This window comes from Lacerta agilis, chromosome 2 (assembly GCF_009819535.1).
Source record: "Lacerta agilis isolate rLacAgi1 chromosome 2, rLacAgi1.pri, whole genome shotgun sequence".
Classification (NCBI taxonomy): domain Eukaryota; kingdom Metazoa; phylum Chordata; class Lepidosauria; order Squamata; family Lacertidae; genus Lacerta; species Lacerta agilis.
The window spans coordinates 107,995,289-108,020,162 of record NC_046313.1 but is presented as its reverse complement, the minus strand read 5'-3'; the positions used below and the strand labels follow the sequence as shown (position 1 = coordinate 108,020,162).

Below are 24,874 nucleotides of genomic sequence, written 5' to 3'. Positions count from 1 at the left end.
GCTAGCGCATGCGTTGTAGAGAGTAGCCGGGGAACGCGACGGCGCAGGAGGAAGGAGACACTCCAGGCGCGAGGCCGGCGGCGGTTTCGTCACCAACGGCCGCTTCAGAGTTTTGTAGTCCCGGAGGGGTGCGGGGGAGGCAGAAAGGAATTTCGTGAGAAGGAACACGAAGCGGGAAGATTCCGGTAATCCCGTAGACCACCCCCTCCTTTCCCTCTGGTCGCCGAGGGAAGCGGAAGTGCCGCCATCTTGGGAGAGAGGCAAGTGAGTTGCGTAGAGCTAGAAAAGTATAGAGTTGTATAGAAGCTGCGGCACAAAGCCTTCGCGTAATGGCGTTGCTTAGCCACTCGGCATCTCTGTTCTGACGGTGTCTGTATCATTATCATTTGCGTTGGACGTTAAGAGTGAAAAGCCAGCTCATTAATTTAGAGACGATCGTGGCGGGGGACGACGACGACTCGTCTTCATTCCCCCCATTACTATCTCTATGGTGCGTCAGTGGCTCGACTTCTGGACGGTCGTTTGTTTGACCGGAAGTGTCCTTGCATTTGAGCGGAAGTAGGAGTTTTGTGCTGGAATTGGCTCCCTCTCGGACGTGAAGCGGAAAGGACGGAGGGCAGGTTTGAAAAATAAATTTGTGGCTCAGCATATTAAGGGGGGGCGAGGAGGAGGAGAAGGAAAAAGAAGGGAGGATGTTTCTGCTTCCTATGGCTGGCAAGCTCTGGGTGGTGGCACTAGGATACATAGTTGCCAGGTCTCCTGAGGACCAGATCCTGCGGCCTGCATGTGTGTGGATCCTTGGGGGTGTGAGGTGAAGCAAGGGATAGTTCTGTGAGGATGGACTCCGTTTATGTAGGTTCCGTCGCAAACTAATGGAGAAAAAGCACTCAAGCCAGGTAGAAATTAGCCTGTGTTTCTTGAACCAGGCTCCTTTCCCTGCGACGTCACACAATCCTCTTGAGAAAGGAGGCCAAGAAACTTAAGGTCAAGCCCTGAGATCTGACATCTCTTTCAGCTTATTGTGCTGCTGTATGTAACCAAGGGATGGCAGGGAGGGGTTCTGCTGGTGTGAGGATTTCCCTGTAAGTGGCTGGATCACATGCACTGCTCTTTTTCCTTTGCTAACTGTGGTATCAGTTGGTGGCGTTCCAGGTTCCCTTTGTAAATTGCCTTGTACGTGCCACAGCCCAGCACCTCTTGAAAGAAGGTGACTAGATTGGGTTTGGCTCCCCAGCTAGTAGTTACAAGAACTCTGTAACTTTTAGGAGCAAAGACTGCCAGGTTTCATGAGCCTGAAAGCAAATAAAAGTTGATGCATATAGGGGTGAGCAAGTACCCAATGCTTTGTAAGCTTCTTTTGGAGATGGATGAAAAAGCTTAAATAAATAAAATAGCGGCTAGCCGTTTTCAAGTTGTATGAGAGACTTGCCAATTTCTGTTTTGTACCCTGGAGGACAGTTAGGTTATCCATCTTTTGTTTGGGGCGTTGGATAAAATTAAGTTCCTAAATTAAACTTCTACTTGTTTATAAAATGCTGTTTTTAATGCATGTTACTTATCTTTAACCCTAATTTACTTAGATTGTGAGCCTATTGACCACAACAACATCTCTCTTGGAAAGCTTGCTGTAACACGCTCTGAGTCCACATGATGGAATATACATAAGTCTGATAAATAAAAAAGGTCAGGCAGGTAGAGATGAAGTGAGGAAAGGTCATAGCTCTTTTTCCAGGATCTCAGGATAAGTTAAGAGACTGTGACTTGCACTATTATTATTACAGTGGTACCTTGGTTTGCATACGTCTTGGTTTGTGTACGTTTTGAATTACAAACATATCAAATCTGGAAGTGTGTGTCCTGGTTTGCAATCTTTTTTTGGATTACAACCCATTTTTTTGGATTATGAACAAAAAAATTTGGAGGCCCCATTGGCCAAAGCGCGCCTTGGGTTACAACCTGTTTTGTTTTACGAACGGACCTCCAGAACGGATTATGGTTGTAAACCAAGGTACCACTGTATTTGATTTATTACCTGCCTTTCACCATGAGATCCCAATTTAAAAATACATTAAAACAGTTAATACAGATTACAATCATGAGAATAGGGTTGGTCCTAAAATATTTATCTTAGGTGCACATAAGGCTATGCACATAATACTGTGCAATGATCTTCATTGCTGAGCAGGTATTTGAACTGTAATCCTTCCTGGAAGAGGGATTGTTGCTTGTGGGATGCTTTATAAATGGTACAGAAAGGAGAGTGAAAGGCTAAAGGAGCCTGAGTGGTCTTTCTTTGTGTGTGTGTGTGTGTGTGGGGGGGACATTATCAGTCTTTGGAAACCTAAGGTTAGCACCATGTTAGGCAGAACCAAGGTTGAATCCTCGTCATGTTAATATAGCAGTAAGGCTGTTGATTTCAATGTACTTCCAAACGAATGTGCTCAGTTGCAGTCTACATGTGCTGTTTTGTTTTTTATCATGGCCAATGGGTTTCTTATGCTTCCTCATAGGAATTCATAACATTTCTTGTTTCTTTGGATGAAGGACGGTATAGAAATTTTATAAATACGTAAAAAGTTAGAATTTGTTCCAGGTCACCAGACAAGGAAGCAAATTGATTTCTTCTTTCTTTTAGGTCACAAATGTCTAACATACTCATATGTAGATTGGTGGGTTGGTAAGCATTGTGGACTCCTGTAAAGCTTGTACAGGTGTTAGTGGTACCCCCTGCCTCCTGAAGAAGAGAGATGTACTTTCAGCACAGTCTTGTACAGTGGAACCTAGTGCAGGAGGGCTAGAAACACACTGCAACTTTTGAGGGACATTTCTTCCTTTTCAGTCCCAAGGCATGCAATAAAACAGGCTTCCTCAACCTCGGCCTTCCGGATGTTTTGAGACTACAATTCCCATCACCCCTGACCACTGGTCCTGCTAGCTAGGGATCATGGGAGTTGTAGGCCAAAAACATCTGGAGGGGCGTGGTTGAGGAAGCCTGCAATAAAACCCGAGAGTGGTTAATACTTGTCCAGCTTGGAATTTTGCACTTTATACTTTGTATGTCGTTCCACGTGCTATTGTTGCAGAGAACGCAAGTGATGATAATGTTTTGGTAGACATGGAAACAAAATACTTAGAATGCAGAGTGCACGTACCTTTTGTTAAGCCAGTCAAGACATATGTATCAGTAATAAGTAAGCCAGTAGGGGTGAGTGGTGTCACAAAAGGAAGGGCAAAGACAACAGAACATACAGATTCATTGTGGTATAAGCACTTGTGGACTTGTTGTTCAGTCGTTCAGTCGTGTCTGACTCTTCGTGACCCCATGGACCAGAGCATGCCAGGCACGCCTGTCTTTCACTGCCTCCGCAGTTTGGTCAGACTCATGTTGGTAGCCTTGAGAACACTGTCCAACCACCTTGTCCTCTGTCATCCCCTTCTCCTTGTGCCCTCAATCTTTCCCAGCATCAGGGTCTTTTCCATGGAGTCTTCTCTTCTCATGAGGTGGCCAAAGTACTGGAGCCTCAGCTTCCGGACCTGTCCTTCCAGTGAGCACTCAGGGCTGATATGCTTCAGAATGGATAGGTTTGATCTTTTTGCAGTCCGTGGGACTCTCAAGAGTCTCCTCCAGCACCATAATTCAAAAGCATCAATTCTTTGGCGATCAGCCTTCTTTACGGTCCAGCTCTCACTTCCATACATTACTACTGGGAAAACCATAGCTTTCACTATACGGACCTTTGTCGGCAAGGTGGTGTCTCTGCTTTTTAAGATGCTGTCTATTTGTCATTGCTTTTCTCCCAAGAAGCAGGTGTCTTTTAATTTTGTGACTGCTGTCACCATCTGCAGTGATCATGGAACCCTTCATGGATCACTGCCTTGTCGTGGCGAAGGGGCTTGAATAACTCAGAGAAACTATGAGCTATGCCGTACAGGGCCACCCAAGATGGGCAGGTCATAGTGGAGAGTTTTGACTAAATGTGATCCACCTGGAGAAGGAACTGGCAAGCCACTCCAGTATCCCTGCCAAGAAAACTCCATGGACAAAGACAACTTGTGAACTAGAGCCCAGTTAATCAGATGCATGAAGGGTTATCCTTGAAAAGGGAGAGATGCATACATGGGTGTACAGCCAAAACTACTTGGTCTTACATTTTTTGTTTGTTTGTGTGTGCAAAGTTCAAATGTAGCACAAAGTAGAGCAAGTAGAGCTTTGCTTAGAAATGTCAGAGGCTCTACTTCTTGCAATCTGCCAGTTAAGGGTATGCTATGTATGTGACAAAATGATGTTTGTCCATTGGTTCTCAAACTCCCTACCCCATGGACCACTTGAAAATTGCTGAGGGTCTTGATGGACCGCTTAATGGTTGTAGCAGTTGTAATACACTGCTAGATGCTGTTAGATTTTTAATCGTATTTTTATTGCTTCTTTTATTTACATTGTCTTACAGTTTGAAATCACTTTATCTTCCTTTTTTACATATAAATTGTATTATTGCACATACTTAAAGCTGTACTCTTTAATATTATATAGCCAGCATTGTTCTGTGTGGATATTTTTGTATGTTACCTTTAAAAACCACACCCAGCAGCTGAAGATCTATTCGGGAAAGGCACCCCTTCCTAAGCCTGTTTTGTTTTTGATGCCTTCACAATTGTACTTCTTTGGTTACAATCGCCAAGAATCGGATTGCTATGTTTCCCCTTCTTGCAGGAGTAGCTAAGGAAGAATTTGAGGCGGCGTCATGGCGGAGCCAGAGAACCTTGAGGTGATGGTTAAAACCTTGGACTCTCAGACAAGGACTTTCACAGTGGAAGAAGAGGTGAGAAGCCCTTAGCTGGGGTTGCAGCCAGAAGGTGGGAGGGTAGCGAGGGGTAACTATTAAGGTGCTCTGGTATCTACTGGGGGGTGGGATCTGGAGGGCTCATGCCTTGGAGGAACAACTGAGGATCCCCAGGCCCAGTTGCTGACCCAGAAGTGGCAGGGGCTGGTAGGTTGGGAAACACTAGCCGGGAGGCCTCTGGAGAATTAAAAAAGAGGGGTGTAGATATTCTTTCCCCCCCCCTCAAGTATTTTTATTGATTTTTTTATCATATACATATATATATACATACTAATACACATTGTTCCATAACTTGACTTCCAATTTTCCTTCTGCTGTCTTCTTTAAATAAAGCATTTATTTTTCGCATTGTCCTTCTTATTTCACTCCCTTTCTCCTTCATTTTCCATACTTTCACCACTTAATTTAGTAGTACGGTATACTCATTTCTAAATATACAGTTTCTTTCTTACATTACAACTTCCTTATAGTCTCCACTTTAATTACTTTTACTCACGCTGCAAGGTCTATCTCCATAGTTCAATGTTCAACAAATCTTTTCAATATAATCCAAAAAAATTCCCCATTCTTTTTCAAAAGTTTCATTCCCCAGTTGTCTAATCTTCCCCATTAGCCTAGCAGTTTCCACATACTCCATTATTTTAAGAGGGGCGTAGATATTCTGGCATCACATGTAGTGTGGTGAAAAATCCTGTCTCGATTCAACCCACAAGCGATGGCATCAAACTTTTGGATTAATTTTTAGCGACCCATTTCACATTGCATTCTTCCTTTCCGGAATGGCCATCTTAAGCTCAGTTCCAGAGTGTCCCGGGTAGTTTTTAATCCTGTGATAAGGCCATATCCAGTGCCACAGCACTGCTGGTGCAACTAGTTTCCATGAGCACAGCAGAAATTCTTCTGCTGTCTCCTCCAGCCCTTCGCACATCTTCATAATCAGCTGCTGGGGACCAGGGTATCCTCTGCAGCAGATTTGGGGGGGGGGTGCCTGTGGAACTCTATTGGTATTGTGTTGGATCATTTAGGGTAGTTGGATAGGGTTTTTTTTGCCACTGTCACTCATGTAGTAACAGTGTGTTAGTACTTTACAGAAGTTGTATACTCCCTGGAGGGTTTGTTATTTATTTGACTAATACTGACATGGAGCAGAGGCCATGGACTGATGAGGGGTGGAGGGTTGCCCTGCTACATCTTCTCAGTGCGATTGTTTCTGCTTTGTAGATCACAGTGAAGGATTTTAAGGAGCACATTGCAGGTTCAGTCAGCATCCCCTCGGAAAAGCAGCGCCTCATCTATCAAGGGAGAGTCCTTCAGGATGACAAGAAGTTGAGAGAATACAGTGAGTGGAAATTCCAGTGGGGGGTGTGAGGGTTGTGAGGGCCTGATAAGTTGTGAGGGACAATGAAAAGGGCTGGTTCCTGCCATCCCCCGTCCCCCCCAGAAAAGGCCCTTGAGCAAGCTTAGCATTGAATAGGAACATTGTATAATTTCCTTGTTCCATAATTACTTTGGAGGGCTCTCATAATTGCTGGCTGATCTAGTGTGTGCTACTGTTAGTCACACTGTGTGCATCAGAGCCCCAAAATTTAAAAAGAAACACATGTAAAACTGCCTGAGGAGGCTGTAATTCTTAAACAGCGAGGGAGGTGCTTAGCTGTTTTCTGCTCCAGTGCTTCGTTGTTGCTGTTGTTTTGCCTAGCAGGTTCCCATGCCTGTTTTTATCTTCGTAAACATGCATCTGAAATCCAGTGTGGGCCTGGATGAGGGCAGAACAGTCGTGAGAGTAGATAATGTCAAGCAGAAAACGACCGGCGGGGAGAGAGTTAGGCACCCTCTCTGCCACTTCTCTGCTTAAAATACACCCAGTGAAAGTTCTTTTCATTTAAAAAAGGGAGCTGTCTGGGCTTTTCCTATGTACATTTCCCTGAAATGTGCATCTTTACCCCTAAAGAGAGCTGCTTCTCAAAGAGCGTGAGTATGCCAGGCGAAGGCCCGTGCTGATACCCTTGTTGAAACCCAAGACCCGCTCTTTGACCCCTCAGCTTTGGAGGGTTGCCGGGAGGATAGAAGGCGAGTGCCCTTTTGACAAAACCTTCACGCTTGTCCTCTCTTCCGTGCCAGATGTCGGGGGCAAAGTCATCCACCTGGTGGAGCGTGCGCCTCCTCAGACACAGTCGCCCTCCTTGGGGGGCCCTTCTGGAGCCGGCTCGTCCTCCGTCCCTCACAACGGAGCAGGCCCCCGGGTGACGGGCCCAACTGTGCACGACCGCAATGCCAACAGCTACGTCATGGTGGGAACCTTCAACTTACCAGTAAGCATTATGGACCCGCAGCCACCCACGCAAGTGAGTTTTAGCCAAAGGGTGCTGCAATGCAGGGGAAGGGGGAGTGTCGTGCCTCCCCGTAATGCTTTTAGTGCTCTCCCCCCCCCACAATAAAAAGGGGAGGGATTGCTGGTGTTAACGCTACGTGGAGAGGGGGGCAAACACGGTGGTGGGGGCTTAGTAGCTGGGTGCTCTTGCATGCAGTCAGTGGCGGAGGGCGCTGTGCTGTACCTGAGCTGTCCTTCTTAACCCCAGACACTTGGTGATGCAGCAGGAGAGAATGCATCCTTCTGCCTGGTCCTCTTGCCCTTTTGCAAGCAGCTGGTGAGGGAGGGGGCAAGGGACAGGATTCAGCAAGGGAACCACTTAGAGCAGTGTTTTTCAACCACTGTTCCGCGGCACACTAGTGTGCCGCGAGATGTTGCCTGGTGTGCCGTGGGAAAAATGGAAAAATTACTTTATATATATAGGCACAGAATTAAATTTTTTAACATTTTCTAATGGTGGTGTGCCTCGTGATTTTTTTCATGAAACAAGTGTGCCTTTGCCCAAAAAAGGTTGAAAAACACTGACTTAGAGTAGCCACGGCAACATTTTCTACTGCTGCCTGGGAGAGACCTCTAAAGGTCTGGTCTTCGGAATGAGAAGCGGCGACCTTGCCTATACGTCTCTACAGGGTCTCATCGGGGACAAATTCCTATCCGGCTTTGCACCTTCCATTGTATTCCCAGAGCAGCTGACTTGTTGGCTTGTGTGGGCAGCATGCACGACCTTAGCTGGGCTTGCAGGGGGCGTAGGGAGGGTGGTGGTTCTGGGCAATGGTGACAGGATAGTGGCCACCCATGAAGCAAGGCAAGGGCCACTTCTGAAATTACGCGTGCTTGTTAATGCACTTCAAACGGTGGTGTGATGGCCGGCTGGCGAATGAGGTCTTTCAAAATGATTTATTCGCTCCGCCACGTAACGTGGATCAGTGCCTCGCAGCATGGTCCTAAGCTTCAGAAACACTCCCTTTTGAGGCTTACTTCCAGCCCAAGTGCATGCATGCCCGCCTTTCAAAACATACACACACACACACACACACAGGGATGAACCAGTTTTGGTCAGGCTTGCATCTGCTTCCCTCTGACCGTCTTTGTGCAGCTTGGGATAATGCTGCAGCTTGCATAACCTGTGAACCCACAAGAGCCCAGAGACTGCAGATCATGTGCCTTTGCCCCCAGGTTCAGCTTCCTGAGAATCCCAGTTTCCTTCGTAACAAAACACACATTTCCAGCCCTCAAGGCTGTGACAGTTAAGCTTAAAAGCGCCTGATGAACTCTTGAGAAGCCAAGGGGCAGCTGAATCGGATGGTCAGTTTGCAGGCAGGGTTTCGGTGTGTTCTCCATACCTCAGTGCTGGTTCCTGTGACTAGCAAAGAAAGTCATGATTTCCAATGCCTGCCTTCTGTGGTGCAGAATCTGGATTGCCTGGGCAGATGGAGACTTGGAAGTAATGTTTGAATATGGTTTAACAGTGTGTCTTGACCAAGTTTGTCTCATGAAAAATCAGACTCCAGTCTCGGTGCAGCCAGTACTATGGGACAGTATCTTGCAAGTGCTGTGTAATGTCAGAAGAGACCCTGAGGGGTGGGGTGGAAGCCGTGGTTTGATGGTGGTGTTGTTTTCTCCTGGATTTCCTTGCTTTTCTTTCTGCTCCATTTTGTTATTTCTCTCTTCTCTTCCATCCTCTCCCTCCCCTCCCGCTCCTATATTTTTTGTTTGTTTCTTTAATTTCCTCCCCCTCTGTCTCTTCCTTTTCTCTCCCCCAACCCCGCTTCCCAAAGAGCGATGGATCGTCTGTGGATGTTCATATAAATATGGACCAGGCTCCCATACAGGTACAAGTGGGGTGGGAAGACTGGGATTTACTGACTAAAGGTTGTACATATTCTGTCGGGTGTGTGTGTGTGTGCGCACGTGTGTGTTTGCGTAACAACAATGATTTATTTCAGTGGCATCTTGGTGATGTTTGATTTTTTTTTGGGGGGGGTTAATTTTCCATGAAGATAACTGCTGGTGATGTAAATTGATTTGTCCATTTTTATAACTAATTTGGGTGCCTTCCCAAATTTTTTGGGAGTCCTAAATTGTTGTTCGGGTTCACGCTTTCACTGTTGATGTGATGCAGCTGTGACCTGGTCAGTTGACAGCCAGCCTCTTATTTCACCCTAGTCAAATATTACGATTTCAAGACTGCCCTTGTGTAAGTGGCAAGCTACCTTTTTATTATAGCGCATTGTATAGATCTAGACATTGCTGCCTTAGGTGGCCAGGCTGAGGGCAAATGTGCCAGGCACCAGTCCAGGCTTTGAACAAGGAATGTAGCATTACCTTAATAAAGGACAGGCTTTGCTGGGGTCACTTTGTTCTAAACTTTTTTTTTTGAAGACTTCTTCCCCATTGGAACATTGGAACTCTGGACATGGTCTGGGGCTTATCCTTAGATGCCAGAATTTTTATGAACAGAGGATGTCACCTCTACTCAGCACCTCACAAGAGCTGGTTCCCTAGTGAGCATGACTCTTGCTAAATTCATGTTTGAAATATGTGGTTCTTGCTTCACTAGTCATGTGACAGTCTGGGGCTTCCTCCATCGGGGGTATTTTCCTGTGTGAAGGCCATTCATCTGCCTGGCTCCCACCATCTCTTTTCGGTAGACGTTTCCACTGGCAGGATGGTGTCCCAAATCTGTGGGTTCAGTGTTCTAGGCAGCCCGTTTGCGGTGACCCCCAGGAGAATCGCAAAATGTAACTTCCGAGGGCGTTTTAAGTCTTCAAATATTGCTGTTACCAAAACAACAACAACAACAACCCCTGCCTAAAATCTGCATAATGCTACTGAAACTACTGGGTGCCTTGCTGTTGTTCAGACCATGAAGTTAAAACTGCAACAAAAAGAAACGAAATATGAACGGTCACGAATTGCCTCCGTGTTGAAGAAAACACATTTCAGGTGCCTGTTGCAAGAAAAGAAGATAAAGCTCATTTATGTGCTTCTTAAAGGCTTCTCAGAAGGAGAAGCCGGTTAGATGTCTCTAGGGGAAGGATTTCAAAGGGTCAGCGTCACAACTGGGAAAGCGCTGGCCCTCCCACTTCCCACGGCATTGCTAGCAGCGTTGCCTATCCCTGAAGTTAGACTTGGCAGTTGCTGGCACGGGAATGGGCTGCAGCTGACAGGTAGAGCATCTCCTTGGCACACAGAACTTTCCAGTTTCATGGCATCACGTGTTAGAACAGAGCTGGGAAGCTGGTGGCCTTCCAGGTGTTGTTGAACCCCAGCTCCATTAGCCCTAACCAGCCTGTCCAATGGTCAGGGGTGAGAGGAGTTGTGGTCCAGTAAAACTGGAGGGCCAGAGGTTCCCCATCCCTGAGTTACAAGGCCCAGGAAGCAGATAATGTGAAAGACCCTCTTGCTGTGACACCAAGATTTACTTCTGGTCAGACTAGGCAATATTGGGCTCGGTTGGGGTCTGGCATAAGACACCTCTCTCTCTCTGTTCTATGAAGGTGATCTCTGAGGGTCTGAGGTTCAGGAGGGTGGCAGTTTGGGGGAAACAGGGTGTTGGTTGGGTGAATCCAATCTGACTACTGGTGGAGGACTACACACATTCTGGCTCCTGAACCCTGTTTTTGTCTGGCCCTCTGAGTTCACCTCCCCCTTTTTTGTTGTTTTGAGCAGAAGATGGAATAGGAGGGGGATGGCATTTAGTCTTAAATGAGCCCATTTTCCTAGTTGGCATTAGCTCTGTAAGGGGGCTGGAGGGGGATTGTGTTTTCTGATTCAGAGAAGTGGGGGAAGGGGACTCTGGCAAGGTGAGCCCCTTTGTTTGATTGGGGTCCCCTCTCCTCTCCTCTCGTTCCAGAGCGAGCCTCGAGTCCGCCTTGTTATGGCTCAGCATATGCTACGGGATGTCCAGGGCATTCTGAACCGACTAGAGGTGAGCCGGCCTTTGAAACTTTTTGGGTGTGTGTGTGTGTGTGTGCAGACAGGAATATACCAGTTTAATATAATGTTAAAGCTTGGGGGAGGGGCAGTTGTTAATCTACTGATTTTTTTATTATGCTGTCTGTTGTTATGATTTTCTTATTGTGCTCCGTAATGTGTTTTTAATGTTGTACACCTCATGCTCTGGTCCATGTGGTCACGAAGAGTCGGACACGACTAAACAACTAAACAACACAACACCTCCCTGGGATCTTTTGACAAAGTGTGGTATATAAATTGAATTAATAATAATAATAATAATAATAATAATAATAATAATAATAATAATGACAACAACTTAGATGTAGGGCAGGGACACCTCCTTCTGGGCTTCAGCCGCCACATCCTCCTCCTTTTCTTAGGGCCGCACCAACGGCCAAGTTGCATCGGGACCTGAGGAGACAGCATCTGCCAGCCCCACCGAACGGGAGCCCATGGAGGGAGCCGAGTCTGAGCCTCCCAGCGAGCCCACACCAGCTGAGGAGACGCCCCCATCAGGGGCTGAGCCGCCCCCTACCGCTGAGGCTGCTGCGCCCAAGTGAGCAGCTGGCATACTGGGCAGGGAGGGCAAATGGGGTCCCGGCTGGCTTCTGTGGCTTGGCATTCAAAGGGGGGAGCTGCTGCATGGTGGTGGTGGAGGGGTCGCCAAAACAAGAGGGTGGTTGGTGCAAAAGAGGGGGGCGTCTGAGGAGGAGGGTGGAGTGGAGTAGATGGGTGAGCTCAGAAGGGAGGCCTTGTTGCTTCTGCCAGATGATCATCATCGAGGAGGCCTAGGCATCATCTGAGCACCCTTTCTCTCTTCCCCCACAGCCACCCGTCCCCAGGCGAGTACGTGGAGGTCTTGGGGGAGCTCCGCGGGGTGGAGAGCAGGCTCCAGCCCTTCCTCCAGAGATACGAGGAGATCCTTGGAACGGCCGGCACTGCAGACTACAACAATAACGTAAGGGCGAACTTGGAGGTGTGCGTCGTGGCATCCCAGAGCAGTGATCGGAATCTTGTTCTGTTTTCATGTGGGGGGGGGTTGGGTATTCCCCCCGCCCAATGCTTTCTTTTCTATGCAGTGTGTTACTCATACAACAAATGCTGGGACTCAAACATGGCTGGGGAATCTGTCAAAACAAAATAAAAAATAATCTGAAGAATGCATGCACACGAAAGCTCATACCGATAGCAAACTTAGTTGGTCTCTGATGTGCTATTGGAAGGATTTTTTGTTTTGTTTTGTTTTGTTTCGACTACAGCAGACCAACACGACTACCTACCTGTAACTAGAACTGGGGAATCTGTGTTTGGGAGCCACTTGTCATTGCTTGTTGAGAAATGTTAGGGCGTTTTGTATGTTTCTGGGCTGAACCCGGAGGAAGTTCTGGGGCTGAATTTTGGCGAGTGTTTGGCCCGCTCGTCCCCTATCCCGGTGGTTGAGACAATGGGCGATTATCTTCCATATGTTTCTGGGACAGTCTTGTTTGTTGGGAAGGGGAGCGAGTAGTGGGGGAGTCGGCTAGCTTGGTGTGCTGCGCTGTGCGAAGACAACAGCAAGCCAGCTTCACTCCATCAGAGTGCCTGGGGCTTTCCACCACTGTTCCAGGAAGGAGCCACCCTGACCCCCTGGTGACCATTCTTGGATGGGGCTCCTAATTAGAGAACCAGCCAGTTTTGCATCTGGTTTGCTTCAGCAGTGCTGTAGAGTTAGGTCCTTGCACCCCATTGACCAGGCCACCGTCCTGGTCATTTTTAAGGTGCCCTTCTCGAAAGCTGATCTCTGTTCCTTGTTAGCCTCTACCTGCCCTGCCAATTACGTTACAAGGGGTTCCTGCCCTGCCCTTTGTAGTGCACTTAGCAGCCAGAAATGGTTTCAGCTGGGAGGTGAGAGTAGATGGGGTTGGCAGAGACTCGCTGGTGCCTCTCCTGCTGGAATCCGAAGCCTGTGGCTGCTCACTGTCTTTCTACTGCCTTTTGCGTTTGGCAGACGGAGGGCCGCGAAGAGGACCAACGCATTATCAACCTGGTGGGGGAGTCTCTGCGCCTCCTGGGGAACACCTTTGTGGCGCTCTCTGACCTGCGCTGCAACCTCTCCTGCAGTGCCCCCCGCCACCTCCACGTGGTGCGGCCCATGTCCCACTACACAGCCCCCATGGTGCTGCAGCAGGCTGCCATTCCCATCCAGGTGAGTGCACTGCTTGTGAATGGGCGGTAGGTGTCGACGGCGCTTCTGCCTTCCCTGGCTGAGGCATCGACTGCAGGCTGGCCAGCTCAGCGAGGGAGAGCGGAAAGGAGCAGCGGCACCTGCAGCCTGCTCTCTCACTCTCTCTTCCAGATCAACGTTGGGACCACAGTCACCATGACAGGCAACGGCGCTCGTGGGGCCCCAGCCGGCTCAGAAGGCTCCGCTGCTTCCCCGGCTGCCCCCGCCACCCAGCCCCGCACTTCCAGCCCCATCGAGGCCGGGCAGCCATCCGAAGGGCCACCCCCTTCGTCATCCCCGGTTGTCACCCCGACTCAGACTCAGGCCTCCCAGACAGGCCACCCCCGTGTGATCCGCATCTCTCACCAGACTGTCGAGCCGGTGGTCATGATGCACATGAACATACAGGGTAAGCACTGCCCGGGAGCCGATGGGGGAGAGAGAGAGACCGATTGTAGGGCTGTGGGGGAGGGCAAAGAGTCTTCATTTTTTCTAGGGGATGCTGGCTTCCTTCTGGCATTGGCTTAGCAGGTCATTTGTAGAAGGGTTCCCAGGGCCTTGCAGCGTAGTGGGCTGGCTAGCAGGGCGGGGTTAGACCAAGAGGTCTCTGATTGGCTGAGTTCTGCGTAGGTAGCAAGGAGGAAAAGAACCCAGGAGAAAAGGGGGAGCAGAAGAAGAGAGAAAGTGGGGACTCAAGGGTGAGCGATGCTGCAGATTTCTTCTAACAAAGCCCCCCTCCCCAAACACACGAGACATAGGTTCGCATGTAGGGTCCTGCACAGTTCAGTTTCTCTGGGAGGGTGCAGGGGAGTCTTGACACTTGTTGTCGTTTTAAGTTCTGCTTGCCTTTCTCATCCTTCAAGACTCAGGTTCCCCGATGGGTGGGAGTGGCTCGGCCGGAGTGCCACCCACAGGACCTGCCGGACCCGCTGGGCACCCCCAAGGAATGGGTAAGGAGGGAGAATGAAGGCTGGGGTGGTGGGGGGAAGAGGGGTGTGTATGAGATTGCACACCATGACTGTGGGTTGTTAGTTGAGCCTGCCCTCTGTTTTTTGTGTTCTCTCCCTCCTCCCACCCCACCCCCCAAGGTGGCACTGCTCACATGCCGCTCCCCAGCCTCCCGCCAGAGTTTATGCAGGCTGTTGCCCATCAGATAACCCAGCAGGCTATGGCAGCGGCTGCATCAGCGGCGACAGGTAATGGCACGGGAGGGCGCTGAAACACAGCAGAGGATACTGTTTTGGGGGCGGGAACGGATTTTGAAGGGAACAGACTTCTACCTGCCTTTTCCTGTTCCCTAGGCCAGCAGGTCCCCAGTTTCCAGTCGGCTCCGACACGTGTAGTGATCGCCAGGCCCTCTGCTCCGTCTGTGCGGCCCACACACCCTGGGTCACCCCAGGCACCAGGACAAGGGGTGAGGACTAGGGCGGAGGGAGCATCCTTTTCCGAGAGGGGATCGCTGCTCCCCGTCGGCCATCTTCTACCAAATCTCTTTCTCTCTTGCAGGGCCCTGGCCTCGGGGGGAATGCTTCCTTGGCCCAGATGATCAGCGGGCTGGTGGGGCAGCTCCTCATGCAGCCTGTGATAGTTGGTACGTGGCGAGAGGCAGAGAGAAGGGGGTGGGGAAGTGCGTGGTGACGTTTTTGTAGTGTTTGGAATGGAAACATGTGGGTGGGTCGTTTTGCAGTGAGCACTTAATGGGAGTTGGACCTCATCAGTACATAACTCTTTTTCTGGAATAGTTAATGGCATAGGGGATTGTGTGTGACATAGAGAGAATGAGAGAGAGAGGGCAGGGTGCTGACTTTGTCCATTGAATATCTGTGATATTCTAATGTATTTTTATATTTGTTGGAAGCTGCCCAGAGTGGCCGGGGAGACCCAGCTAGATGGGCGGCGTACAAATATATTATTATTATTATTATGAAGGTTTGCATGCAAACAGTGCTGTTTTGTTATTTTCATTGTGCAATCCTATATTAGGATTTTCAAACTCTTTCAGACGTCTTTTCATAAAAACAAACAAACATGCAAACAGTGATTTCAAGATGTGCTGGTAATTGCAAATATCAGACCAAAGAGTTGATAAGCCAAGGGCCATGTGTCTTTTGGGCTATGAAAATTTAAATTCCGAAACAAGAAAAGCTGAATTCTGCAAACTGTATAAATTCTGCAATTCAGACACTTCCATAATTCTGTTTTGCTGGTAAATTGGGAGAAGAGCAAAAAAGGGAACTTGGAAAGGATGAGCGTTTTGCTTTTTAATTTTCCCCACAGGTTTCTTCCCAAGTGCCTTTTCCAAAGCCTCACTTGTCTTTTTTTACAAACTGATTAAAAAACAGCATCTGTAGGAGAAAATTTGATGGGGAGAGCCCCACCTCCAGTTCCTGTAAGCCCTATACAGCTCCTCTGGTTTCCATGATTAGGCAAGGTTTCCTACACGCTTCCAAACATAGCTTTGCATTCTTTCTTTCTTTTCCGAAAAGGAAGCGGGGGTTCTCCAGAAGAGTAGACATTCCCTACTTGTTCTCTGTTCCCTGAAGAATTGTAGCATAAGAGCAGCCTTGGCCCTTGTGAATCCTGGCTGTTTCTGCAGTGAGATGGTGTGGTCTCTGTAGGCATACCCACATGGGTTTAGCTTCCCTCCAGCCTGTTTTGGAAAACAGATAGAGAACTCCATCTGGGGTTCGTGTGTGGTCCAGGCAAGCTAGCCAGAAGGAAACCTTTAAAATCAGGAGTCTGTGATGGACCTGTTTTTGTTTGTTTGTTTTTTGAGATGAAGCAGCTGGTCAGGAGACAAGCTGTCCCAGGCTCTAGTTAGGGGTGGGCACCCAGCAGTGGTCAGTGACTACCTGGGAAGGAATCTTCTTCTCTCAAATGCTCCCATGCCCTTGCCTGGTCACTGACGTAGCAGACCTCTTCGTTTTTCCTTCCTAGCTCAGGGCAGCGGGACTTCATCTTCTTCTTCGTCCTCCTCCTCCTCCTCCTCCTCCTCCACCTCTTCCTCTGTCAGCGCCCAGGCCACCTTCAGCACCAGCAATTCTGCCTCCCCTCCCACAGCCTCGGCCAGCGCTGGCACCACCAACACTGCCACCACCGCTGCAGGGGGCAGCTCGGCTGGTGCCCCGGGAGGGCCCATCCCCTCCGGCCAACCCCCGACGGCGGCCGCCGCGGAGCTCCAGTTCTCTCAGCTGCTGGGGAACATCCTGGGGGCAGCTGGCTCCAGCATGGCTGGTGTGGCCGGCCTGGGTTCCCCCACCATCACCGTGGCAATGCCGGGCGTCCCGGCTTTCCTGCAAGGCATGACAGACTTCCTCCAGGTAAGCTTGGTCCTAGCCTTGCTTCATTCCCAGGAGTGGCGGTTTCAGCAGGGGGTGGGGCGGTGGTGGTAGCCCCTCTCTCAGGGGAGGAAGGGTCTGCCGGCGTACTTTCAGGAGATACTGGGTTTCGGGTTCTGTCTGTTGAATCCATATAACGTTCCCCACTATTAAAAGCCTTGAAGCGATTCACAACCATAATAAAAGTGTGGCATTTTTAAATGGAGCCAGACTCGGTCCTTCTGAACGAAAATCTGCTCCAAGTTACCCCCGACGCCCATTTAAGCCGTGTAATTCTGGGGAGCAAAGTCAGAGAATTGGAAGGAACCCCACGGTTCATCAGGTCCAACCCCCTGGAATGCAGGAATCTCAGCTAAAGCATCCAGGACAGATGACCAGCCAACCTCTGCTTAAAAACCTCCAAGGAAGGAGAGCCCACGACTGTTCCAGTGTCGAACAGCTCTTGCTGTCAGAAATTTTCTCCTGATGTTTAGTCGGAATCTCCTTTCTTGTCACTTGAAGCCATTGGTTCGAGTCCTACCCTCCAGAGCAGGAGAAAAGATGGCTATCGTATCTCCTTTAACGGCTGGCTATCCAAAGCCCTTGCTGATGTGCTTCGGGTCACCCAGAGACCTGCCTTCCCTTTTGACCTGCACCTGCTGGCCTGGAAGCCTTTGCATGTGTTTCCCCAGCACCCTTCTGGCCTCACTCTCCCCCCCCCTTCCTCTCCACAGGCGACGCAGATGGGGGCGGCTCCTCCCCACCCTCCGGAGCAACCCCCGCCTCCTCCGCAGCCAGCGGCCTCTCCACCGCCACCGCCTCCTCCCCCGCCCTCGGCTCCCCAGAGTGGCATGGAGCCGCCTTTGGGGGGAGGGAGCAGCAACGTCCGTGGCGGCGCCTCGGCAGACGCCCTGCCGCCCGAGTTCTTCACCAGCGTGGTGCAAGGGGTGCTGTCGTCCATGATGGGGTCGCTCAGTGCCCAGCAGGGCAGCACCGAGAGCATTGCGGACTTCATCCAGCGCTTGAGTGGCACCAGCAACATCTTTGAGCCAGGCACAGAAGGGGCCCTGGGTAAGGAAGGTCTTGGATGTGCCCCCCTTGCACGGTTGGGGTGGGGGCTTCCGGTTAATAATAATAAAAAATTATTATTTATACCACTCCCACCTGGCTGGGTTTCCCCAGACACTCTGGGTGGCTCCCAACAGAATATTAAAACACGATAAAACATCAAACATTAAAAACTTCCCTAAACAGGGCTGCCTTCAGGTGTCTTCTAAAAGTTGAAACAAAAATAAATAAATAAATAAATTCCTTCCAGTAGCACTTTAAGAGACCAACTAAGTTTGTTCTTGGTATGAGCTTTCATGTGCATGCACACTTCTAAAAGTTAGATTGCTTATTTCCTTGACATCTGATGGGAGGGCGTTCCACAGGGTGGGCGTCACCACCGAGAAGGCCCTCTGCCTGGTTCCCTGTAACCTCACCTTTTGCAGTGAGGGAACTGCCAGAAGCCCCTCAGAGCTGGATCTCAGTGTCTGGGCTGGACGATGGGGGTGGAGATGCTCCTTCAGGTATACTGGGCCAAGGCCGTTTAGGGCTTTAAAGTTCAGCACCAACACTTTGAATTGTGCTCGGAAACTTTCTGGGTTGGAGAAGGCTGCCTTCTGCCTCCTAACTAATTCAAAGACTCCTGTTTTCTGGGGTCCTGGTTGCCCCAGTCGGGAGAGGCAGTCTGGCCCTTTTGATCTCTCCAGTCACTACCCTCTGTAGAACCCCTTGCAAACCTTGCTCCTCCTCTTTCTTGGATGTCTGTCGCCCACAACATCCCACAGTCTGGACCAGCGTTTCCCAAACTTGTGTCTCCGACTATTTTTGGACTACAATTCCCATCATCTCCGACCACTGGTCTTGCTCAGGATGATGGGAAACACTGGTTTGGACTTAGGGGCCCTGGCTCTGCCACCGTTGCCCAAGGAGGAGAAGGTGGAGGGGGGGGGGATTCCCTTCCTCTCTCGTGTGTTGCTCTGCATGGCAGCTCCGCTTCATCCTGGGGCAAAGGGATAATTACTTGCCTTAGGCTGACGAGAACAAGCTCGTGGCTGAAACGGGACAAGCTGGGTTGCAGCTCTGCCTCTTGGCCACTCTTCTGCCTGAGCTCCTTGCCAGCAAATATCCCATAGTGGCGTTTTTCGCCCGAGGGACGGCCTCTCCCAGCTGACATTGCTCCCTTCCCTCCAGCCGGGCAGAAGTGCCACGAGGCTCTTTCTCCCTGGGGAAATCCCAGGGCAGGGCAAGGGAGAGTAGTCAATACCTGCTTCCGTTCTCTCTTTCACCTGGCCTTTCCAGCTGTTGCTGCCTCCCCCCCCCCCGTCCCATTTGGGTTAAGCAGAGGGTCACCTTGCAAGGTTTGTCTCCCTACCTTCCAGGCTTCTTTGGAGATCTGCTCTCCCTCATCTGCCAGAACTTCTCCATGGTCGACATGGTGATGCTGCTGCACGGGCAGTTCCAGCCGCTCCAGCGGATCCAGCCCCAGCTCAGCCGCTTCTTCCGGGAGGAGTACCTGCATGGCCAGGAGCCCACCGAGCGCAACGTTCGGGTGAGTGGACCTGCCCCTAGTTCCAAGCGCAACCTCCCTCCCTTCCCCCCCTCGAGTCCATTCCTGTGGTGCTTACTAACAGTTCCCCCTTTCTTCCGGCTTTTCCAGATGGCCACGTACAATCTGATCAACGGCTTGGAGGAGTACATCCGCGAGAGTTTTGTAAGTTCCACTTCCTCCTGCGCAGCGAAGTGTTTGTGGGCTGTGGAGACTTGGGGCAGGATTTAGATGGGCCCAGGCATCTTCCGCTGGCACCTCATTGGTCACTGAAATGATTGCATGGTTCCCGGGACAGCGTTGTATTTCTTTATATAATTTTCTTATTTGATTTTCCAAAATATAAACGTACAACAAAAAAAAACCAATTCAGAATCCAAATATCGAGATTGTTCTGAATCTCTTGACTTCCCCTCCATCCCTTCCATGGGTCCTAATGGTAATATTTCCAACTGCATATCAATAAATATCCAAACTTTTATCCTTCTTAAATTATCCATCCTTTCCGTTACATTACAAGTGTGGTTAAAATTCTGCCAGTGTTTTAACCTGCTTACAATGGTCTCATAAATAAATTATAAACTTTTCCCATTCTTTATTAAAGTTCTTGCCTTCTTGATTTCTGTGCTTCCCAGTTAATTTTGCCATTTTGGCATAGTCCCATCAACTTGGTTTGCCATTCTTCTCTGGTCAGGGTTGTTTCTTCCTTCCATCTCTGAGCTAGTAGTATCCGTGCAGCTGTTGTCACATATATGAACAGTATTTTCTGGTCCTTTGGTATCTTGGTACCAATAATTCCTAATTAAAAAGTTTCTGGTTTTTTAACAAAAGTTATTTTAAACTTTTTTTTCATTTCATTATAAATCATCTCCCAGAAATTTTAAATTACTTTACATATCCACCACATATAATAAAAGGTTCCTTCTTTTTCTTCACATTTCCAGCATTTGTAATTCTTACCATCACAGGGTCTTCAAAATTTTGCCTCCTCCTCCAGGGGAAGGAGTCATCCTACCCTCCAGATCTTCCCTGCCTCTGATGGGTTAGGTTGGGTCTTCTGTGGGGAAAACAAAACTTTGTCTCAAGTTTTGCTAGGTATTCCTTGTCTGTCTCTTTGACCATAGTGTTGATTCCTGCTGTTTTTGTGTGGTGAAGCCCCAGACCTGCACTGGGTGGATGGACAAGAGAGGGGATCATTCCAATTGGCAAGCTGAAATTCTTGCACTGATGCAGGTTTCCCCAAACTTGGGTCTCCAGCTGTTTTTGGAGTACAACTCCCATCATCCCTAGCTAGCAGGAGCAGTGGTCAGGGATAATGGGATTGTACTCCAAAGCAGCAGAAAGCTCAGGTTTGGGAAATCCTGCACTAACAGAACAATTGTCAAAGCGGGAGATTGATTTCCTCCCTGCGGTTTTTGTCTAGCCTCCACAATGGTAGGCAGCCTACATGTGACAAGAACGTCTCTGTGTGTCTACAGATGCAGGCGAAAATGCTCTTTGAGCTGGCTTCTTGCTGCCCTAAAGGTATATTACCCCGACTTCTCCCTCCCCCTCGTCTCTGATGCCTCCCATTTCCCCCCCAGGCCTCCGTCCGAGTTCAAGATGGCGTTGACATCACCCGCACCAACTTGGAGTTCCTGCAGGAACAATTCAACCGCATTGCTATGCACATCCTCCACTGCGCTGGTAAGGGAGTGGACTGAGTTCAGGGAGCTTTCCAGAGGGGGCTGCCTCTCCTCCTGGTGTCCCCGCCCCCCTCTGCAGCGTCCATCTCCCCTCTCCTTCCAGATAATACCTTTGGGTATCGGCTGCTGGAGCTGTGCAACCAGGGCCTGTTTGAGTGCCTGGCGCTGAACCTCTACTGCTTACGCGGGGAGCAGGGAGCCCTGACTGCTGTCATCAACGACCGCATTGTGAGTGATGTGTTGTGTTCCGCTGACGTTCCTCCCCCATCTTCAGGGGATGTAGGACTGATGCAGGGCAGTCGGGGAGGTACTAGAGCCACTTGAAGAGTTGCGAGAAAAGGAAGCCCACGAGTTGTGGCGCCCCCCGGCGGCAGCGTCGGAATCGCATGGGCATAGCTGCATGCTGGAAGTCCCGTTTGGAATTCTGCAAGCGTAAATTGATATGGATGTGCCCAGGGGTGAGATGATTGAAATATGGCGTGGGAAACATTGTCGGGCACAGAGCACACTGTGCTCCTGGCAAATGAAGGCCCTATAAAGTCCTTCACTGTCCAAAGTGCGTCTGTTTCACCCTTAACGTCTGCCCAATGATAATGATCTCGTTAAAAATGGTACAGAAAAAATGGAGAACGAAACTGATTGAATGAAGTATGGAAGTCAACCATCCCAATTTATCTCGGAAGGTAGACTGGCCTGGCAGGGAGCAGCTGAACCAGAGTCTCACCGGTGTGCTTTGTAACTGAGGGGGGATTATAGGAAGCATTCCCAGCCTCCCCAGAGTCTAGCGTACTCTGTTCTGTATTGCACTGGGCCTCAGCTAATGCAACATCGGAGTTGTGTTGGTCATGAAGTACCTTAGGAAAACAAATGGAAGATCTCAGCTGGTCTCCCACTTTCTTCAGCCCTGAGGACTAGCAACTTACTCCTTTTTGTTGAAACAGATAACTTTGTGAGTCGTATATTGCCAACTCACTTAACTTGTCCCAAAGGACTTGTTGCCCCGGCTAACTTCGAGGTTGCGTCAATGAATTGGAGGACGCCGTCTCGTTTACTGAAGGCAGCTGGCTTGGAATGGGAGTTTGTGGTCCTGACAGCCTTTGTCTCTTTCTCTTTCTCGGCCCGCCTGGGCGGCAGAGGCGGATGTCGGCAGACATGAACCCCTCCTTGGTGAGCTGGCTCACCACCATGATGAGCATGCGGCTGCAGGTCATCCTGGAGCACATGCCCGTCACAGAGGATCAAATACTACAGTATGTCCGCAGGATGGGCGACCCCCCACAGGTAAGACTCCTGAAATCGGATAGAGAAGCAGGGGCGGAATCAGGCACTAAACCCTAGTTTCCTGTGCCTTTTTGGAGGCTCCTCTGTTGTGGAGGAGACACTGGTCCACGTCTCTGAGTGTTGAGCATTTTTGCCCATAACCCCGTACTGTCCCGCAATCCACAATTTCAGTTGCAGTGAGGACATTGCAGTTACGGGGCATAATGTCTGGCACAGCCGAGACATTCCATGCAAAACCCAAGGAGAGAGCAGTTGCGGGGGGCTGTTTGCAGTCTCTCTCGCCTTCTTCATTTCCCCTTTGGCTAAGATTTGGTAGGGCCACCAGGAGCCAGATCAGATTGTTTTGTGGACCACCTCCCGGTGGGACTTGTTTGTTGGGAGATCAGAGGGGAGGTGTGTGGGGAGACCGTGACTCAGTTGTGGGTGCTGGGTATCGCCGCCAAGGCCTCTGAATGCACTCTCTCTCTTCTCCCATCCTCTCAGCCTGTACCAGAAGAGCCGATGGAGCTTCAGGCTGCAGAGCAGCCTTCTGAAACCCTGCAGGTACGGAGTGGGGGCCAGGAGCCCCTGGCCTGTGTCTAGCAGGCTTCTTTGAATGTGTCAGGGTGCTGTGGAGCTGGGAGAAGGTATGGTTCCAAGGGTCTTCTGGCGGTTTCCCTCACTGTGAGAAGTGAGGTTACAGGGAGCCAGGCAGAGGGCCTTCTCGGTGGTGGCACCCACCTTGTGTAACGCCCTCAAGGAGACTTTCAGAAGACACCTGAAGGCATCCCTGTACAGGGAAGTTATTAATAGTTGATGTTTTATTGTGCCTTTACATTTAGCTACTGCCTAGAGTGGCTGGGGAAAACCGGTTGCATGGGCGGCATATAAATAAAATAAAATAAAATACAAAGCCCTTAGCATGTGCTGCCGCCAGTGATCCTTGTAAGAACCCTGAGAGGTAGGTGATGAGTGTTCCCATATAGCAGATGGAAGGACTGAGGCTGCCTCCCCCCCTCCGAGGCTCAGCGTGTGTGTCTGAACCAGAGGCTTTCACAACTAGCTGGTATATCGGGGAAAAACTTTTATTGATTATGAAGCTGCCCCTACCCAGTGCTGCACAGTGTCTGACTTTGGGACCAAGCCCCTTTCTGCCTGAAACACGGGGGATACGTGCCTGGCAGGCGCACCCTGCTTGGGCCCCGCTCCCATTCTCTCCTCTCTTTCCTTGCAGCGAGACAGCGCCGCATCCCCGGCCCCGGCCACAACGGCCGAGGAGGCCATGCCCCAGCAGCACGGGGAGCCAGAGCATGAGGAGCCGCAGCAAGGGGAGCCGCCTGCCCCCGACGCAGAGCCCTGGGCGGCTGCCGTGCCCCCTGTGAGTGGTCTGGGGCGGAAGCAGGCGGAGACTAGGGGGAGGCCGGGGAGAAATAATTTCTGGAGTTGCTAATGGGTCCCTCAATGCTTTCCTCTTCCCTCCTCTTCCGCAAGGAGTGGGTGCCCATCATCCGGGAGGACATCCAGAGCCAGCGCAAGCTGAAGCAGCAGCCCCCCCTCAGCGACGCCTACCTGAGCGGCATGCCGGCCAAGCGGCGCAAGGTGAGAGGGCCCTTCTTGCCCCAGGGAGGGTTCGCTTCGCTCAGGTTGCTTCAGCATCTTTCGCAAGCGCAGAATCCTAAACGTGTCTCTTCCCTCTCTTGGAAGACTATGCAGGGGGATGGTCCCCAGCTCCTTCTGTCCGAGGCAGTCAACAAAGCGGCCAAAGTAGCAGGCGTGAAACCTCTGACAAGCGCCGAGAGCCTGAGCAGAGACCTGGCAGAGCCAGCGCTGCAGGAAGGCTACCGACAGCAGGTGAGGACGGGGGTCTGTTGGTGGGAGGGTGGGGCCTTTGTTTTTGCTTTTCACCCCAATGGGGGCTGTATTAACACCTGTCTGTCCAGGTGATTTGGGGCAGCCGGACTCCTGCCCCTCACTCTCCCTTTTTCTTCTCTTTCAGCTGAAATCTGATTTGCAGAAGCGGCTGCAAGCTGATCCCAGCTTCACCCCGCAGAGGTTCCCCAACGCCCAGCAAGCCTTTGTGGCCGAGGACTTGTAATGGTCACTGCCCCAAAACCCTCCTGGATAGGGAGGCCCCCCACCTCTTTGTCCCTTTTTGTGCACGATGCAGACAGCCACTCCCTTCTCAGGCCAAATATTTAAGTTCCTTCCCAACTTACGTCCCCCTTCCCAACCCCATCTTCTGGTTGCTGTGACCTTTCTCCCCCAGCGGAGCGCTCGAGTTGCTGCTGAATCAGTAAATAAAGCCACTTGTCCAAGGACTGGTGGTGCTTGTGTGTTTTGGCTGGTGGGATATTGAGCTGCTTCATGGCCCGGCGACTGCAGCCAAGTGCATCAATCTGCATTACAAGGATGAATTGATCAAAACCGGCAATTTCAGTCGACAAGGAAAAGGCCGATTTAAATCTTTACAGTTGATATTGCTTCCTCGACAGCCGTGTTAATAATATACAAGTAAAACCAACTAAAGGTGTTTTTTTTAAAAAAACTATTTCGTTCTTAACAACCAAACCTTACATCTCATATATGTATATTGTGTGTATATATATTTACATGCTTTCCTTTTTTTAAAAAAAACCTAGAAAGG

General features: G+C 50.1%; 1 protein-coding gene across 8 annotated transcripts; it reads left to right on the top strand.

Annotated features, from left to right (window-relative positions):
* On the top strand, nucleotides 1-24,548 carry BAG6 (BAG cochaperone 6). 8 transcript variants are annotated; one of them, XM_033141670.1, is made up of 26 exons: nucleotides 1-260; nucleotides 4,712-4,820; nucleotides 6,063-6,180; nucleotides 6,963-7,186; nucleotides 8,991-9,044; nucleotides 11,069-11,143; nucleotides 11,553-11,728; nucleotides 12,001-12,130; nucleotides 13,160-13,357; nucleotides 13,508-13,784; nucleotides 14,239-14,325; nucleotides 14,464-14,571; nucleotides 14,677-14,789; nucleotides 14,882-14,966; nucleotides 16,313-16,695; nucleotides 17,427-17,763; nucleotides 19,119-19,288; nucleotides 19,397-19,450; nucleotides 20,869-20,971; nucleotides 21,074-21,198; nucleotides 22,105-22,251; nucleotides 22,735-22,794; nucleotides 23,465-23,608; nucleotides 23,722-23,829; nucleotides 23,935-24,081; nucleotides 24,227-24,548. In XM_033141670.1, exons 2-26 carry the CDS (start codon nucleotides 4,743-4,745, stop codon nucleotides 24,323-24,325), a joined length of 3,600 nt encoding a protein of 1,199 aa, XP_032997561.1. In that variant the 5' UTR covers nucleotides 1-260; nucleotides 4,712-4,742; the 3' UTR covers nucleotides 24,326-24,548. The 8 variants fall into 8 exon arrangements, with proteins under 8 accessions (XP_032997561.1, XP_032997562.1, XP_032997566.1 ...); XM_033141671.1 differs by having other exon boundaries at nucleotides 1-264; XM_033141675.1 differs by having other exon boundaries at nucleotides 2-260; nucleotides 6,963-7,153.
* The last annotated feature ends 326 nt before the right edge of the window (nucleotides 24,549-24,874 follow it).

What these genes read in the sequence shown, in the direction of transcription:
- BAG6 (XM_033141670.1), top strand. Translation starts at nt 4,743, where the DNA reads ATGGCGGAGCCAGAGAACCTTGAGGTGATGGTTAAAACCTTGGACTCT. An exon ending in AGGCTGCCATTCCCATCCAG is followed by an intron (nt 13,358 to 13,507) that starts GTGAGTGCACTG and finishes TCTCTCTTCCAG; the next exon opens with ATCAACGTTGGGACCACAGT. An exon ending in TGGGCACCCCCAAGGAATGG is followed by an intron (nt 14,326 to 14,463) that starts GTAAGGAGGGAG and finishes CCACCCCCCAAG; the next exon opens with GTGGCACTGCTCACATGCCG.